The 16,063-nt window shown below is 36.9% G+C and overlaps 1 protein-coding gene across 1 annotated transcript in view; it reads left to right on the top strand.

Moving 5' to 3' along the window:
• The window catches only part of Actr3 (actin related protein 3), a 40,353-nt gene extending 24,325 nt beyond the window's left edge, over positions 1-16,028 (top strand). The window contains exons 4-12 of the mRNA XM_008834546.3: positions 1,946-2,056; positions 2,979-3,074; positions 5,076-5,183; positions 6,589-6,732; positions 8,736-8,909; positions 11,067-11,159; positions 11,290-11,415; positions 12,937-13,020; positions 15,143-16,028. Coding sequence (XP_008832768.1) covers positions 1,946-2,056; positions 2,979-3,074; positions 5,076-5,183; positions 6,589-6,732; positions 8,736-8,909; positions 11,067-11,159; positions 11,290-11,415; positions 12,937-13,020; positions 15,143-15,238 — 1,032 coding nt within the window. The 3' untranslated portion in view covers positions 15,239-16,028. The remainder of the gene's footprint in view (positions 1-1,945; positions 2,057-2,978; positions 3,075-5,075; positions 5,184-6,588; positions 6,733-8,735; positions 8,910-11,066; positions 11,160-11,289; positions 11,416-12,936; positions 13,021-15,142) is intronic.
• Positions 16,029-16,063: the final 35 nt, after the last annotated feature.

The following is a 16,063-nucleotide window of genomic DNA, read 5'->3' as shown; positions in this document are numbered from 1 at the left end:
TGAGCTACATAACAAATGTGAGGGTAGCCAGGGATACACTGAAAGACCCTGTCTCAAAATCAGTCAATCATAACGTACAATGAAACATTTGTTTTTATTTTCTTCTTTTACTAGAAAGAAGGCTTTTTTAGTAGTAGCTCACAGCACCCTTCAATAATTGCTGAATAGATAACATTTAGAATGTTTTTAAAATTAATTTTTAATTTATTTTTACTGTTTTTTTATTGAAGTTTTTGTACATTTCATACTATACATCTTAATCATATTTAGACTCGCCTTTCTCTCTCTGCACACCTCCCCCCCATAGCCACCGGATTTCATGCATTCTGTCATATATGTTAAGGTCTGTTGAGTTAAGTTTGTGTTCCCAAATGTCCCTTGGTGTGAATTTATCAACTGGAGCCTGTTCAGCCTATCACTTAGAACATTTAAATTGGTAAATTTCCACTAGTGATCCTTCTCTGAAGCAAACCAGGGAGTATGTCTTTTTGTTGTCATTTGTTAGTGTTTTGAAACAGACCTTTCCACATGGCTCAGGCTAGCCTCTAATAAACGCAAGATTTTCTTGCCACAGCTCCCCCAGGGTTGATAATTACATCTGTGTGTGCTACCACACCCAATTTAAAGTCCTTTTATAATGCTATAACATGTCTTAAGCGTTGAAGAGGCTGGGGGTACTAAGGACCAAATACTATGGTTATTTACTCATTCATCCTTAGATATTGATTTGGGAACCTACTCAGTGCCTCCATTTTCAAAAAAAAAAAAATGTAGCAGTTGATTTAGGTGGCTAGGTTCAAGAAGTAACCACATGTAAAAGCAGCTTAAGTCAAAAGGGAAATACTTTTACTTTCTTTTTACATCATTAGTGTGTTTATGCCTGTTAGACCCTGGATAGCTGCTCAGACAGGGAATGGATTGGACATTGCCACTTTCTTCTTTTTTTGATAGGGTCTCATTGTGCAGTCCTGGCTGGCCTTGAACTTGACATGTAGACCAGGCTCGTCTTGAACTTGACAGAGATCTGCCTCTGCCTCCTGAGAGCTGGACTATGTCACCATGCCCAGCAGACATTGTCACTTAAACTTCTTGTTTTACATGGATTTTATTTTGTGTGATACTTGGTTTTTATCACAGCAGCAGCAGAAAACTTTTCAAAGAAGTGCAGTCATAGAAAGAGCATGCTCTGATGTTGGAGCTGCTCACTAGCTAGCGCATGGCATTTGTCTGGTGTATGTATCTCTGGGAAATTTAAAACCTTGTCCATAGGAGTCATCCTTATGAATTTGCTGTAGTAACCTGAATGCCCTGGTACACTTTTAGAACGTGGGTCTATACAAGTACTTATAACCTTCTTAGAAATTAAATTTTGTATGCTTAATTATTATTCTAGCTATTATATATACTTACTATTTTTATTTATTGATGTAGTATTACTATTTTGAACTCTATTAACATGACCTTCCATCTAAAATTTTTAAACATTTTTGTTTTAAAAAATTTTATCCATATGTTTTACCTGCATTCAAGGTAAAAGTACATCTGTGTCATGTAGTGCCCACGGAGGTCAGAAGAGGGCATCGGATCCCAAACTGGAGCTACAGATGGTTTTTAGCTGCCATGTGGATATGGGAACCAAATCTGGGTCCTCAGGAAGAGTGGCCAGTGCTCTTAACTTTTGATGTACCTTCTCTAGCCCCCTTTTAAGAATATTTTTGATATATTCATCTTATATTTTCTCTTCAAGCACCTGAGTATACATTATAGAAATACTTTAATTTATCTCTGTATCTGTACTTCAGTGTCTAGCCTAAGTACCTGTGGTGTCATCACACCTAAAGAATTACATCCTTTGCAAGTATCTATTAGTGATCTAATATTCCCTATTTTTGTGTTTGTAGAGTTTACATTAATAAGACATAATTTGCGGATTTTGTTTTAATAGTGGCCAATCCGCCATGGTATAGTTGAAGATTGGGATTTAATGGAAAGATTTATGGAGCAAGTGATTTTTAAATATTTAAGGGCAGAACCCGAAGACCATTATTTTCTTTTGGTAAGTACACGGTATGACTTACTATTTTTGTTTTGTTTTGTTTTGTTTTGAGATAGGGTATGTAGCTCAGATTAGACTTGAACTCAAGAAGGATGTCCTTGAAAGGATTGTTCTCCCTCAGTCTTTCATGCTAAGATTACAGGTATTCACCACCCCCCCTCAGGGATCTACTGGATAAATTTTAAGATTTGAATGACAACCCTTGTCAACATAAATAACATACTATCAACCTGAAGAGGGTTCTCTTGGCCTTCCCTAATGTATGCTTCCCATTCCCTAGAGGCAAGCACTGTTCTGTTTTTTGTTTTGTTTTTAGAAGGTGAGATTAACATATAAATGAAATCTTACATGGTGTGTTGTGGTAAACTTATGTCATGAAGCATAATCTTGAGATTCAGCCCTTGTTTTCTATTTTTGATTAGTACAGTTTAGCTATTTTGAACATTATTGTACAGGTTTCTTTATGGACATACTCTCATTTCTCTTGTGATTGGACATGTGGACTTGCTTTGATTTTTATGACAGGTGCATTACTGGTTTTGTAGGATTAGAGCATTGTCCACTTTTCACACTATCAACACTGTTAGTAGTCTGATTGCTCCTACATTCTATTTAGCATTCTTGGTGTGTTAGTCTTTAGTTTTAGTCATTATGGTAGGTATACAGGAATTCCCAATTTGGCTTTAATTTGCATTTTTCTGGTCACTCAGTGGTATCAAACACTTCTGTTTGGGGAATCTTTTAATACAAGTAACTGTGCTGTTTTCATATATGTATAAGTCTGTTTTAGTTTTCCTATAGTCTTTCTGCCTGTAAATGTAATTCCTTTTAAACATATATAATAAATTATTAATTTTAAAAATTGCCTATAAATTTCCAAAATAATGTTATTTTTTATTTAAAATGTTATTCAATTCAATAGACTGAACCTCCACTGAATACTCCAGAAAACAGGGAATATACTGCTGAAATAATGTTTGAGTCATTCAATGTTCCAGGCCTGTACATTGCTGTGCAGGTAAGCAAATTCTACATATTTAAGCTTGACTTTCACGTTTTATTCAGGCTTCATTTACTCCTAAAATGTGCGTATCTTTCTTTCTGGTGAAAGCTTAACCATAATTCAAATCATACCATAGTTCTCCAGAGTTGATAATTTAGAACAGTTAGGAAACAGAGTTATTTAGACAGGGGGATAAAAAGAATTTCTAAAGAAAGTAGGTTAATAGGACTGACAAGGTGACTTAGTAGGTAAAGGTACTTGCTGCCAAGTTTGACAGCCTGAGTTCAATCCCCAGGGTCTACAGGGTGGAAGGAGAGAATGGACCTCCTGCAAGTTGTCTTCTGACCTCCACACCTCTCACACCTCTAATTTTTTTCAGTTCCTAAATATGTGTATGTGTGTGTTTCTTTTTCCCTCTTTATTTCTTTTGTTTATTTAGAGATAGGATCTCATTTTGTAACCCAGGCTGACCTTTAATTCATTATGTAGACCTGGCTGACCTTGAATTTGTGATCCTCCTGCTTCAGCCTCCCAAGTGCTGGATTACAGGCATGTGCTAGCATGTGTGCTGTATTTTGTTTGATTTTTTTTTTTTTTTTAGACTGGGTTTTTATAGTGTAACCGGGCTGGCCTAGAACTTCCTGTTATGCAGAGCTCCTGTTACACAGAGCTGACTGGCATTGGACTTGAGGTCCTTGTGCTTCAGTCTCTCGAGTGCTATGCCGTTCCTGGCTTCCTCACTTAGCACTTTTCATTCACTCATTTAACGTCTGTTCTGTTCCGAAGTCAGTAAGATTTCTGTAACACAGGGTGATAATATATATTCTAGTTTGGGTCTTAATTGTAGAAATGATCAAAAGATAGTTTCTAGTTGTAAATGACGGATAGATTTGAACTCCTAAAAAAGAGGGTATTTCAAAATGAAGTCTTTCACAGCTTTCCTTTTCACGTATGAAAACTTTCATTGTGAAACTTGAAATTGTATTTAAATTGTATTGTCATTATATTAAAATGATCTTTTGTTAAAATGGAAGGGTGAGCCAGGTATGATGACTTGGCTACATATAATTCAGGAGGTTGAGGCAGGAGGATTTGTGAGGGGTTTTTTTTTTGTTTTGTTTTTTGTTTTTTTCAAGTAGGAAGGTTAGACTAGATACCTTTTTAGCTATTGTATTGCAAGTAGGTAAATTATTTCTCTCTGTTCCTAGTTATACTCAAATATCCTGGTAAGAAATTAACTTTTTTTTTTTGAGACAGGGTCTCCCTATAGCCCAAGCAGTCCTGGAACTCACTATGTAGACCAGGCTGGCCTTGAACTCACAGAGATCTGCCTGCCTCTTTCTCCCGAGTGCTGGGATTAAAGGCATGCGCCACCATGCCCAGCAAGAAATTAACTTTTAAAAAATAAATTCTATTTATAGTCTTAGTTTTCCAAGTTTTATTTTTCAAAAATATTTTTTAAAGAAAAGAATTGTGTTGTATTGGCCATGGCAAGCTATTTCCTAAGAAAAATGGTATAGTATCTCATCAGTTTTGTTTTCTGATTAGCTCATAGTGTTTGGAAGTATACAATGGTCTTTTCAGTTAAGTACTTATTACTGGCCCTAACTGCCAGTTGACTTTAAGAACTTTAAATAAAGTTTTAAGAATGATTGTTTTTTTATTTGTTTTGATGATCGGATAGTTGTGTCCTTTTTACCTGGTAATTTTTAACAGACCATGTGAAAATGTTTTAAGTTCTGGCAATGCAGTTTTATAAATGTAACTCTTTGATGTTCCTCTTGGTAATGTTTTTGACTTTAGTAGAAAAACGATCCTTACTGAAACCTGTGAACTTTCTAAATGTTCTCTTGAGAGCAAAACAAACCTGTAAATTTCTCATAATAAAAATAGAAAGTAAACAGTTTTCTATTTTCTTTCTATAAATTTTACATTTAAATTCGAATAAAGTACTCTTAAACTTTTTTTCTAGTAATTCTTTAACAGTTTTAATTTTGTCTGTCCTTTGTTTTCAAGGCTGTTCTTGCCTTAGCTGCATCCTGGACCTCAAGACAAGTAGGAGAACGGACACTGACGGGGACGGTAATAGACAGTGGCGACGGAGTCACTCACGTCATTCCTGTGGTAAGGATGGTGAAAAAAATGCCTGAATGCAACGTGAAATGACTCATCAGGAAGGTTAAATAATATGAATAAGGACACTTTTACAAAATGTACAAGCTCTTTCCACTTTTCTCCATCCTTCTGGACCACCATCATGGTGCATGTGAATGTCCTGACTGAAGCTTACAGGAGCATCACCAGTGCTGAAAAGAGGCAAATGCCAGGTTATTGTCAGGCTATGCTCCAAAGTCTCAGTTCTGTTTGTAACTATGGTAATCACAGAGCTGGGACATCTTTGTGAATCTCACAGGCAGCTTAGATACAGGAGAGTGATCAGCCCCAGATTTGACCTACAGCTCAGAGAACTAGGGAAATGGCAGAACAGTCTGCTCCTATCCCTCCAGTTTGGTTTCATTGTACTGACAACTTCAGCTGGTATCCTGGATCATGAAGGAGCAAGACAAAAAGACACAGGAGGGATATCCTGGGATTGCTTTTCTCAGTGAGCTCAAACAACACATGACAGTTTATCAGTAAAATGTAGGTTACACTTGGCAGCAACAGTCTTTCTATGTGAATAGATTTGCCTGTCTAGTAACATCATATAAATGGAAACATGTACTCTGTGGTCTTTTGTGACTGGCTGTGTTCTCTTAGCCTGACGTTTTCAAAATCATCTATGTTGTAGCATATATATCAGTTCATTTCTTTATATTGCTAAGTAACATTTTACTGTGTAGGTACCACCTTTTGTTCAACCTTTGGATGTGTCTTAGTATCTTAGTTATTAGGATGTGTCCAGCATTTGATAGCTTTTATAATTTATGATAGCTCATTTTTCTTTCTTAGTGGTACCTAAAATAATTATGGAGTGTGGGGTAGATCACTCAGTAAGAGCAGTTCTTCTGTAAGCATGAAGACCTGAGTCCCTGGCACCCACATAAAAAGCGGGGCAAGACTGTGGATGCCTATAAGCCCAGCATTGGGGGACAGAGAGAAGACGTCCCAAGACCTTGCTGGCCTAGCGATGAACAGTGAGCTGATCAAGTGAGAGACCCTATTTCAAGGCAGTAAGAGGATGATAAAGGAAGACACCAATGTCTGTCCCAGCTTTTCCAAATGTTGGGATCACAGGCATGTCTACCATATCTGCCTGAGAAATGAGTTTTTATTTTTTAATTAACTTTTTAAAATGTACTTTTTAAAAATTTTTTATTACTGTGTTAAAGTGGGATGGGGTGTGTGTGTATCAGGGCATGCCTGTAGAAGTTAGAGGACAACTTTGTGGAGTTGGTTCTCTCCTGTTTTGTGGGTTCTAGGGATCAAACTCAGGTTGGTAGTCTTCGAAGCAAATGCTTTACCCTTTGAGCCTTCTTGCAAGTCTGAGAATACTGAGAGTGAATTTGACACCTTTTTTCCCTCCCAGGCTGAAGGGTATGTAATCGGCAGCTGTATTAAACACATTCCAATCGCAGGACGAGATATAACATATTTTATTCAGCAACTGTTGCGAGATCGGGAAGTAGGAATCCCTCCAGAACAGTCCCTGGAAACTGCAAAAGCAGTGAAGGTAAAATGGTAGTGATGGAATTGTGTTCAGCCCAAAATACAAGTCACATGCATAGCAATGACAGAAGAAGAATTCATCAACACTGAAGTCTTGTCAGCCAGTCACGAATGATTCCTCTCAGTTAGTTTTCTCTATTCTTCACAAGGAAATCGGGGCTCTCCACACTTCAAACTGAATGAACTAGCACAAGAATTTTTTAAAACTATTTTATGTCTATGAGTGTTTTGCCTACTTGTATGGAAGTGTGCCTTTGAGTGCAGTGGAAACAGGCCAGAAGAGGGTGTTGGTTCCTCTGAAACTGGAATTATACGTGGTAGTTGGCCAGCATGAGGGTGCTGGGAACTGAACCAGGTCCTCTACAAGAGTAGCCAGCGTTCTTAACCACTGAGCTAGATGTCCAGCCCATACAAGAATGTTTTAGCAAGTATACAAACATACAATTTTGTGATTGTTCCTTTTATTAATAGTAAAGATTTAGTTTACCCTGGAATCATTACCTCTTGGTTTACTTACTGACTATCTTAATTCTAACAGCTTTCCTTTATTAAAGTTGTTTTGATGTAACTGACTCACTGAGCTCTGGTGTAGAGGCCCTGTGTGGCTCAAGTGATATGGCACAGGAAACTGAGGCACTTTGGGATTTTCCATTTTTGGGGGGGGGGGGTGCATATAAACTCAATTATATCAGTGTTTTGTGCATGCTATCCATATATTCCTCATTTTTTGGTATTGCTGTTCAGATTTGCAATTGAGCAGTAAAACAATTTTTTGTAGTTCTCATGCTTTAAATATGTGAAAGTAAAACTGCTCTTGTGAAAATAACTACATTTATTTTCACCTCTTTGTATTACATGTATGAGGTTTCTTTCTTTATTCTTTCAAGCTTAGGAATGAAGATGCTTGAAAGACACAGGAAATAGTTTTCCTGTGTATTAAAGAAACCACCCAAAGTTACCTCAAAGTGGTAACCTAAAACCTAAGTATGAACGCTATTGTTCCTATTTCTTTGGGGAATGTATGGCATTAAAACAAAGGAAATCACACAAACGATAAGAATTTAAATTTATTCCAGGGAAAACTGATGTTCAGGTAATTGTCTTTTTGGTGTGTGGTTTTTGTTTTTGTTTTGTCTTTTGAGACAGGGTTCCCTTATAGTCTTAACTGGCCTGGAACTTGCTGTGTAGACCAGGCTGGCCTCAATCTCACAAAGATCCACCTGCTTTCCAGGGTGCTGTGCCACCACACTGAACCTCAGGCAAATGTTTTTTAAGGAACATCTCTTTATACCTTTCACCTTCCAAGGTTTGGAGAGAAAAGATATGTAAGGTTAATGAAGTTTATCCCCATTTTCTAGGAATCTTTTCCATTATGTCTTTTTGTTATTAGTGATAATATTTGCATCTATCTTGGAAAATGTCCTTGATGTGTAAAATTATGGGAAAAGTGTGTATATTACTCACAATTCCCAAGAGGAGTAGAACCAGTGGATTATAGTCAGAGACATGGCTAGGATAATCACATGGACTAATTCAGTCTTGCAGATAATAGCAAAGTAGTTTGTATTTTCTTCCTTTTTCCTTTACCCCTTTACTTTGATCAGCATTAGTTTTGACCTATATTAATTTGTATAGTTAACAGCAATTCTTTTTTATTTGTGTGTACTATATTAGTTTTCTTTTCTAGAATGTTTTTACTGAAGTAATATAAGATGGTGAGGTCTTTAATGTTTTCAGAAAATAACATTAAAATAGTGAAGACTGAGTCTAATCTTGCAAATTTTAGTTCAGTTGACAAATGAAGTCAGAAATTATATATAGATGAGCCAGCATTTGTACTGTACAGTATGATACTTTAGCATGAATTTTTCCCACTATAATTTCCTAATTTTATTTAATGAAGATGTTTTTCATTTGATTCTGTTTTATACTATTCACTATCCTATTTTTACTTTTCCTAAAGTGAGCTGAAAAAATTACCTTTGTTTCTTTGTTTTCATTTTTAAGGAACGCTATAGTTATGTCTGCCCAGATTTAGTAAAAGAGTTTAACAAGTATGACACAGATGGGTCAAAGTGGATTAAACAGTACACTGGAGTCAATGCTATCTCAAAGAAAGAATTCTCCATTGATGTTGGTTATGAGAGATTCTTGGGACCTGAAATCTTTTTTCATCCAGAGGTAAGCTTGTTTTCTAATCATTTAGAAATTGGAAAGGCTCTGGAAAATACCTTTCCTCACAGTGTAAAATGGCCATTGTACATAGAATCTTCAATTGACTGTCATATTTAATAGAATAGTCTCTTATCTCTGAAATCTAAGGAACATAAATACTATCTTAAACTACTGAGTTGGGTGCTTATTAATAATATAATAAATTCTTCAGGTAACAGTTTTAGGAATTTAACTTTTTTTTTTTTTTGTCTTTTTGAGACAGGGTCTCCCTGTAGCCCCAGCTGGCCTGGAACTCAGTATGTATACCAGGCTGGCCTCAAACTCACAGAGATCCTCCTGCCTCTGCCTCCCAAGTGCTGGGATTAAAGGTGTGCACAACGCTCGGCTGTTAATAGAACTTTTAATATTCAATGCCTATTGTACTTAGCATCAAAAACAGTTTTTGTTTCTGTTTTTTCACTTAACACGTAGTACCTGTGACTTTCATATTCTCAGATAAGATGGAATATTATGGGACTGGAGAGATGACTCAGCAGTTAGGAGCACTGACTGCTCTTGCAGAGGACCCAGGTTCAATTCCCAGCACCTACATGGTGGTGAGCAACTGTCCATAACTCCTGTTCCAAGGGAATGCGACACCCTCTTCTGACCTCTGAGGGCATTTCCCAACACAGGTGTACTTACATACATGCAGGCAATACACTCATATACATAAAATGAAAATAACAAAATATTTTTTTAAAAAGATGAAAGATTGTTTAATCTTACCCTTATTGAGCTCAGGATAAGCAAGAATTAAATAGGAGTAATTGCTTTAACAAACACTAATACCTGTTGAGGGTGTAGAGAAACTCTGAGTGCTTGAGAACCAGGGAAGCTTCTCAGGAGATACAAACAGGTCAGCTGAACTGTTGGATGGGTATTTGTCGCATCTATGCTAGGCAATCTTCAACATGGAAGTAACAGATGTATTTAAAAGGTTCTAAGCCGGGCGTGGTGGCTCACGCCTTTAATCCCAACACTTGGGAGGCAGAGGCAGGAGGATCTCTGTGAGTTCGAGGCCAGCCTGGTATACATACTGAGTTCCAGGCCAGTTGGGGCTACAGGGAGACCCTGTCTCAAAAAGACAAAAAAAAAAAAAGGTTCTAAAGTGGAAGAAAGATCTGAATTGTGTTAGAAGATGGTGAGTTCATTGTAGTTTTCAGGTGAATTAATGTCTAGATCATTGAGAAAGGAGGTAAAGGAGAATAATTGCTTAAATGAGAGGGGAGTAAGAATATGAAGAGTCTGCATTGATTTTGAGCTTCAGAATGAGTAACTTGCACATGCTGACAGGTGCGTGGAGGAATGCTAGAAAGGAGAGTAGGTATGGTGGCAACAGATGAGTTTCTTTGTAAACTCTTTAACATATTCTTTTAATTGAATTTTTGTGCATTTCATACATCTTAATCATATTTAGACACACTCCCCCACCATCTGTCCCCCCCATATCCTGCCCACCAGATTTCTTGCATTCTGTCATATGTTGAGGTCTATTGAGTCAAGTTTATGTTTCAGTGTGAGTTCATCCACTGGAGCCTGGTCAGCGTATCTAATATCACTCTTTAAAGAAGACCCTCGCTGAGCAGGGATCAGCTACCAATAGTTGCTTGGCTAAGGTTGGGGTGTTCGTGCCCATTTCCCCTTTTCTATGCTTTGTTTGATGTGCCAGTCATTGTTGTGGTTATTAGACTTTAAAACTGGTGGCGGTTTTCACTTTTAATAAGTTTACAGTGAATCTATTTTATGTAAAATGTGTGGGTGAGAATTCCTTTTGGGGATTTTGGAAGAAGCAAAGCCACTACGGTGTGCATTTGAACCTTTTATTAGCTATTGCCAAATGTTTTCCAAATGGTAGTTTGAAATACACATATTCTCTTAGCAATGTACAGTAGCTCTTAACTCTGATGTTTGCCAGCTCATAGTGTATGAGTGACTTTATGTGCTCCATCTCCTTGTACTTATAGGATGACATATATCATCATTATTTTATTTGCATTTCTTCTGAAATCTGTTTTCAACAGCTTTCTAAGACCTCTGGAACTGGATACTTTGACTTTTTATTCTATGATATTTAAGTAAATAGCAATGTATCTCTCATTTTTAAATTTACTTATTTTTCAGTTTGCTAATCCAGATTTTACACAGCCTATCTCAGAAGTCGTAGATGAAGTCATTCAGAATTGCCCAATTGATGTTAGGCGTCCTCTCTACAAGGTCAGTGTTTACAGCAAAACCATGTGGATATGTTTGGGGATTATATTATTTTAATATAATATTTTTAAAACCTTTATTTTCTGCCATTGTTGAGTTAAGATCATAATTGTTGTTTTTCCCACTGATACAGAATATTGTCCTTTCTGGAGGTTCAACCATGTTCAGGGACTTTGGACGTCGCTTGCAGAGAGATTTAAAAAGAACTGTCGATGCCAGGCTGAAATTAAGTGAGGAGCTGAGTGGCGGTAGATTGAAGGTTGGTTTTCCTCAGCTCTTGCTGAAAACCCTTATTATTGCAGTGGAGGCAGGAATGTTGGCCAGCTTCTCTCACTTAGGAGCACTAAGAGGAATTTACCAGTTGCAATGGAAAGTGCTTACTGTTCATAGATTCGTGGTATGATATTCTGGCTCATTCGATCTGTTTTAAGGTCTGTTGAGTAATGGCATGACTTGATACTCAGACTGTCAGTTCACATAATAGATGTGGTTTGTCTTTTTGAGATGGGGTCTCCCTATAGTCCCAGCTGCCCTGGAACTCACTATGTAGACCAAATTTGTTTCAGTCTCACAAAAATTGACCTTCCTCTGCCTCTCAAGTTCTGAGATTAAAGGCACGTACTACCATGCCCAACACATGATGGTTTTTTTTTTATGTTTACTTTTCTCTTTCTCGACCAACTAATTCATATATATATATATACACACACACATATACACACACACACAAATGTATACACAACATACATGTGTATATATATGTATATATACACACATCTCCTACTAGAAGAAAAGGTTTATTTGCGTTTTACAGGTGTAGTTTTAAATTCTGAGTATTAGGGGCCAGTAAGATGGTTCAGTGGGTATGATTGTTGCACAGTCTTTGGTCCTGAATTTGATTCCTTGAACCCACAAAAAGGTAGAGGATCAGTTCTACACAGTTTTCTTCTGACCTCCTTAAAATTTAAGTTCTTAGTTTTGGGGAATCAAATGGTTGAAGAATATAGGCTATTCCTTTGTTTGGGTTTGTCTGATGTTCCCATGGGTAGTTAGTTCAGTTTGTGCATTTTGGTAGTAATACCAAAGAAGTGATGTATCATTTTAGTCCATTTATCAGGGAACAGATAATGAGAACTGTCCCCCCATTAACTTTAATCGCTTGGCTGGCATCCTTCTCTAGTATGTTTGTTCATTTTACCTTTATGTTCAATAAGAAGCTGTCCTGCTTCTCATCAAACTTGGAACTAGTGGTCTCAGCGTTCATTGCTGTTTCCTGAAATAAGTGCCGAAAGAACAGTAACTTTGTTTCGCCCCATGCATGTCTCTTCTTTTTAAAGTTATATTTATGTATTTGATTTTATCTTTAATATTTAATTGACATAGTAATTATATTTATGGGGTAGAATCTAATTCAACACGTGTATAAGGTGTAAGATCAAAGCAGGGTAATTAGCATTTCTCTCTAAACAGTTACCATTTTTGTTTGGAGTGTTTGGACTCCTGTCTCCTACAGCTCTATAGAATATAAGTTCCTGTAAATAACTACTGTGAAGTCTGTACTGGTTCTCTGTTCTGCTGTTCCCATCCCTGCTCCCTCCTCAGTGCTCCTTCCCCAGTGCTCCATCTCTTCTACTCTGAAAACAATCTGTTGTTGCAGGTTTATATCTCTTGAATTTAGTATAAATATTGTTTTTGTGCATGCAGATTTAAGGGTAAGTGATTCAGAAATTGTTACTTGAATTTGCTGTTGAAATGCTGTTATTGTGTCACTTCTTTTTAGCCCAAGCCTATTGATGTGCAAGTTATTACCCACCACATGCAACGGTATGCAGTCTGGTTTGGAGGTTCGATGCTGGCTTCCACGGTATGTAAATTTAGCTGTAAAATTTTATTTATTTTTTTAATAAATTTAGTTGTAAAGTTTTATTTCTTTTACTAGAAGATCCCAATCAGTGATTAATGGAAACAACAATATAATTTCTTTTTAAATCTAATCTAAATATAGCATAAGAAACTTCACAAATTATGTATTTTTAAAACTGGAAGTTATTTCAATTTAATACTTGTTTTAAATTTTAGCTTGCTAGACATTTACTTCAGAGTGAGCATTTATTTTAACATCTATTGTAGAGAAAATTCTTTTAGATGTGTGGTAATATACTCATTAAAAAGTTATTAGTATTTTTTATTTATTTGTGTGTGTGTGTTTATGTTTGAGTGTTTTGCCTACATGTTTGTAAGTGCATCTGTGTCATGCAATGTATTTCTTTTCAAGTATCTAAAACCATGAAGGGGAACTGGAGAGAGGGCTCAGCAGTTAAGAACACTGACTGCTCTTGCAGAGGACTTGGGTTCAGTTCCCAGCACCCATGTTGTTGCTAATAACCATCTGTAACTCGTTCCAGGGGATCCTATGCCCTTTTCTGACCTCCGCAGGCATTGTATGACATGGATGTGCTTTTTTATATATACAGGCAATACATTCATATACATAAAATAAAAATAAATATTTTGTGGAAAATGACATTTAATTTTTGTAGGAAATATGTTTGAAACTGAATAAAGAAAATTATTTTAGGGGTTGGAGAGATGGCTCAGTGGTTAGGAACACTGGCTGCTCTTGCAGAAGATTCAAGTTCAATTCCCAGCATCCACATGATGGCTAATAGCCATCTGTAACTCCAGTTGCAGGGGATTCTGATGCCCTCTTCTGACCTTCACAGGCATTGCACAACATGGGTGCACTTAAATACATGCAGACAATACACTCACACACATAAGATAAAAATTATAAATAAAATGTTACAAAAAGAATATTCTAGAATCCTCACCCCAAACTGAAACATCTCTAAAGCTCCTTTAAAACATGTTCTAAAAATAGTCTTATAAATATTGTTGTTCTGGTAGGGAATGGAATATTAAAATAAAGTGACTTTTACATGATTTGCTAAATAGTTATAGTGTTATATATAAAACCATTTAAAATAAGAACTAAAGATAATTTTCTCCTTAATTTCAGTCATCTTTGATTGTGCCGTGTAACCTAGGTGCAGTTGCAATTTTGCCCTTTGAGAATGTGGTAATGCAGAGAGAAGTGAGGACAGGGAGATGGGGGTGCTTACAGTGTGATCAGGACAGTTATCACCACCTTCAGCTCATACTGCGCTTTAGATTACTGTTCAGTGAGCAGTGTGGGAGAGCCTCAGCAGGACAGACTGTACACTTGACAGTTACCCTTTCCTTCCCCCAGACTGCAAAGCAGAAGAGAGACAGGTATTAGGCAGATGACAGGAAGTAAAAAAGTGGCACAGCTTAGTTCTGACATGATTTTTGTAGATTTAAGTCATGATTTCAAGAGTTTTAAGCTTTGTCCAAGTACTGTGGATGGACTGATAAATATTGTAACTTTAATATCTTTTTTTTCCATTAGGTTGTTTTTATGTCTTTACTGTTTTGTTTGTTTGTTTTATTTATTTTTACACCCACTTCTCAGATAGCATCTTCCCATAGCCTCCCTCCCCCCACTAGAGCCCTTATAATCTGATATCCCTACTACTGTCTGCTGTGTTGTTGGCACCCCCAGCCATTCCCCACTACTTGCCCTTCTGGTGAATCTAGTCAGCCTGTCTAGAGGTCTTTGTTTTAGGAGGGTCAGCTGTTCCTCATCTAGCGGTAAAAGTATAACCAAAGATTAAAGGGGACAATATAGTTTCATAAAAGTCCATATACATAGCTAAAGGCTACATAACAAGCAACAATGCAAGATAGGAGAGACCTTCTTTTGAGTTGTTGGCCAGGGTGGCCAAAAGGACTCCCAGATAGTAACTCGGCATAGAACTGGGAAAATGAATAGCAGACCCCAATCTTATCCAAAGGAATATTGACAATTTAATATCTATTTTAAAGTGCTTTTTAAAACATATTGAAAGATGAGAGGATTTTGATCTTTAAACAGCATTTTTTGTTTTATTTTATTTTGCTTCCAGCCCGAGTTCTACCAAGTATGCCATACCAAGAAAGATTACGAAGAAACTGGGCCTAGCATTTGTCGTCATAATCCAGTGTTTGGAGTCATGTCGTAGGCTGGACTTGCTGTTTTTTGGGGTTAGGGAGATGGAAACGAGAAGCTTTCCGATGACCCGTTTTGTCGGAATGACTGGTTCAAGGTTTTAAACCTGACTTGAAATAGTAAGACCAAACAAGATTGATTATACAGGAATATTTTAATGAGTGTATCAACATGCAAATGTAGAAGAGAGCCAAAATGATTAAATGTTTTCCTTTAGATTGAATATTTGAATCTTATGTGTATCAAAAAGAAGTGGATTTTAGTTCTTTCTGTGCCCTGATATTTTGTATATTATTGAACTATCCAAGATTTGCTGGGATTTATGGGTGTAGATAGCTCTATAATGTGTGAATTGGACACTTCTAAGTGGGCCATGCAGGAGCTTGTTTATATTTCATACTTTTATACTTTGAGGGAAAGAAGTCAAAGAAAAAAACTGTAATATGGAGGAAAAAAATGACCAAGTAAAGGATGAATTCAACAAGCAGCCTCATGAGACATGGCGCACACACTCATGGGTTCCGGTTATTATCAGTTGCTCCTCTCCCCTCTCCCCAGCCCCTAATGGTTTTCTTTGCAAGTGCTTTTGGAACTAGGAAGCGAGTCTCCTGGATTAGCTGATGCTTGCTAGTGCTTCCCAATTACTCCCATCTGTTTCTTGCTTTAAAAGAAAAGATGAAGATGTTGGACCAGTATTGCAGTTCTGTAGTGTCATTTCTTAATAAAACAATAATGTGATTACCAAAATTGGCATATTTAAAAGGCCAAATGCCATTCTAATAAAGGCAGAAATTTCTTTTTAATACTTGTTTCAGGCTCTGATCTCTTTATAAGTTAA

Source organism: Nannospalax galili, unplaced genomic scaffold, assembly GCF_000622305.1.
Source record: "Nannospalax galili isolate Female #2095 unplaced genomic scaffold, S.galili_v1.0 scaffold37, whole genome shotgun sequence".
Taxonomy (NCBI): Eukaryota; Metazoa; Chordata; class Mammalia; order Rodentia; family Spalacidae; genus Nannospalax; species Nannospalax galili.
This window is presented reverse-complemented; position numbering and strand designations above follow the sequence as displayed.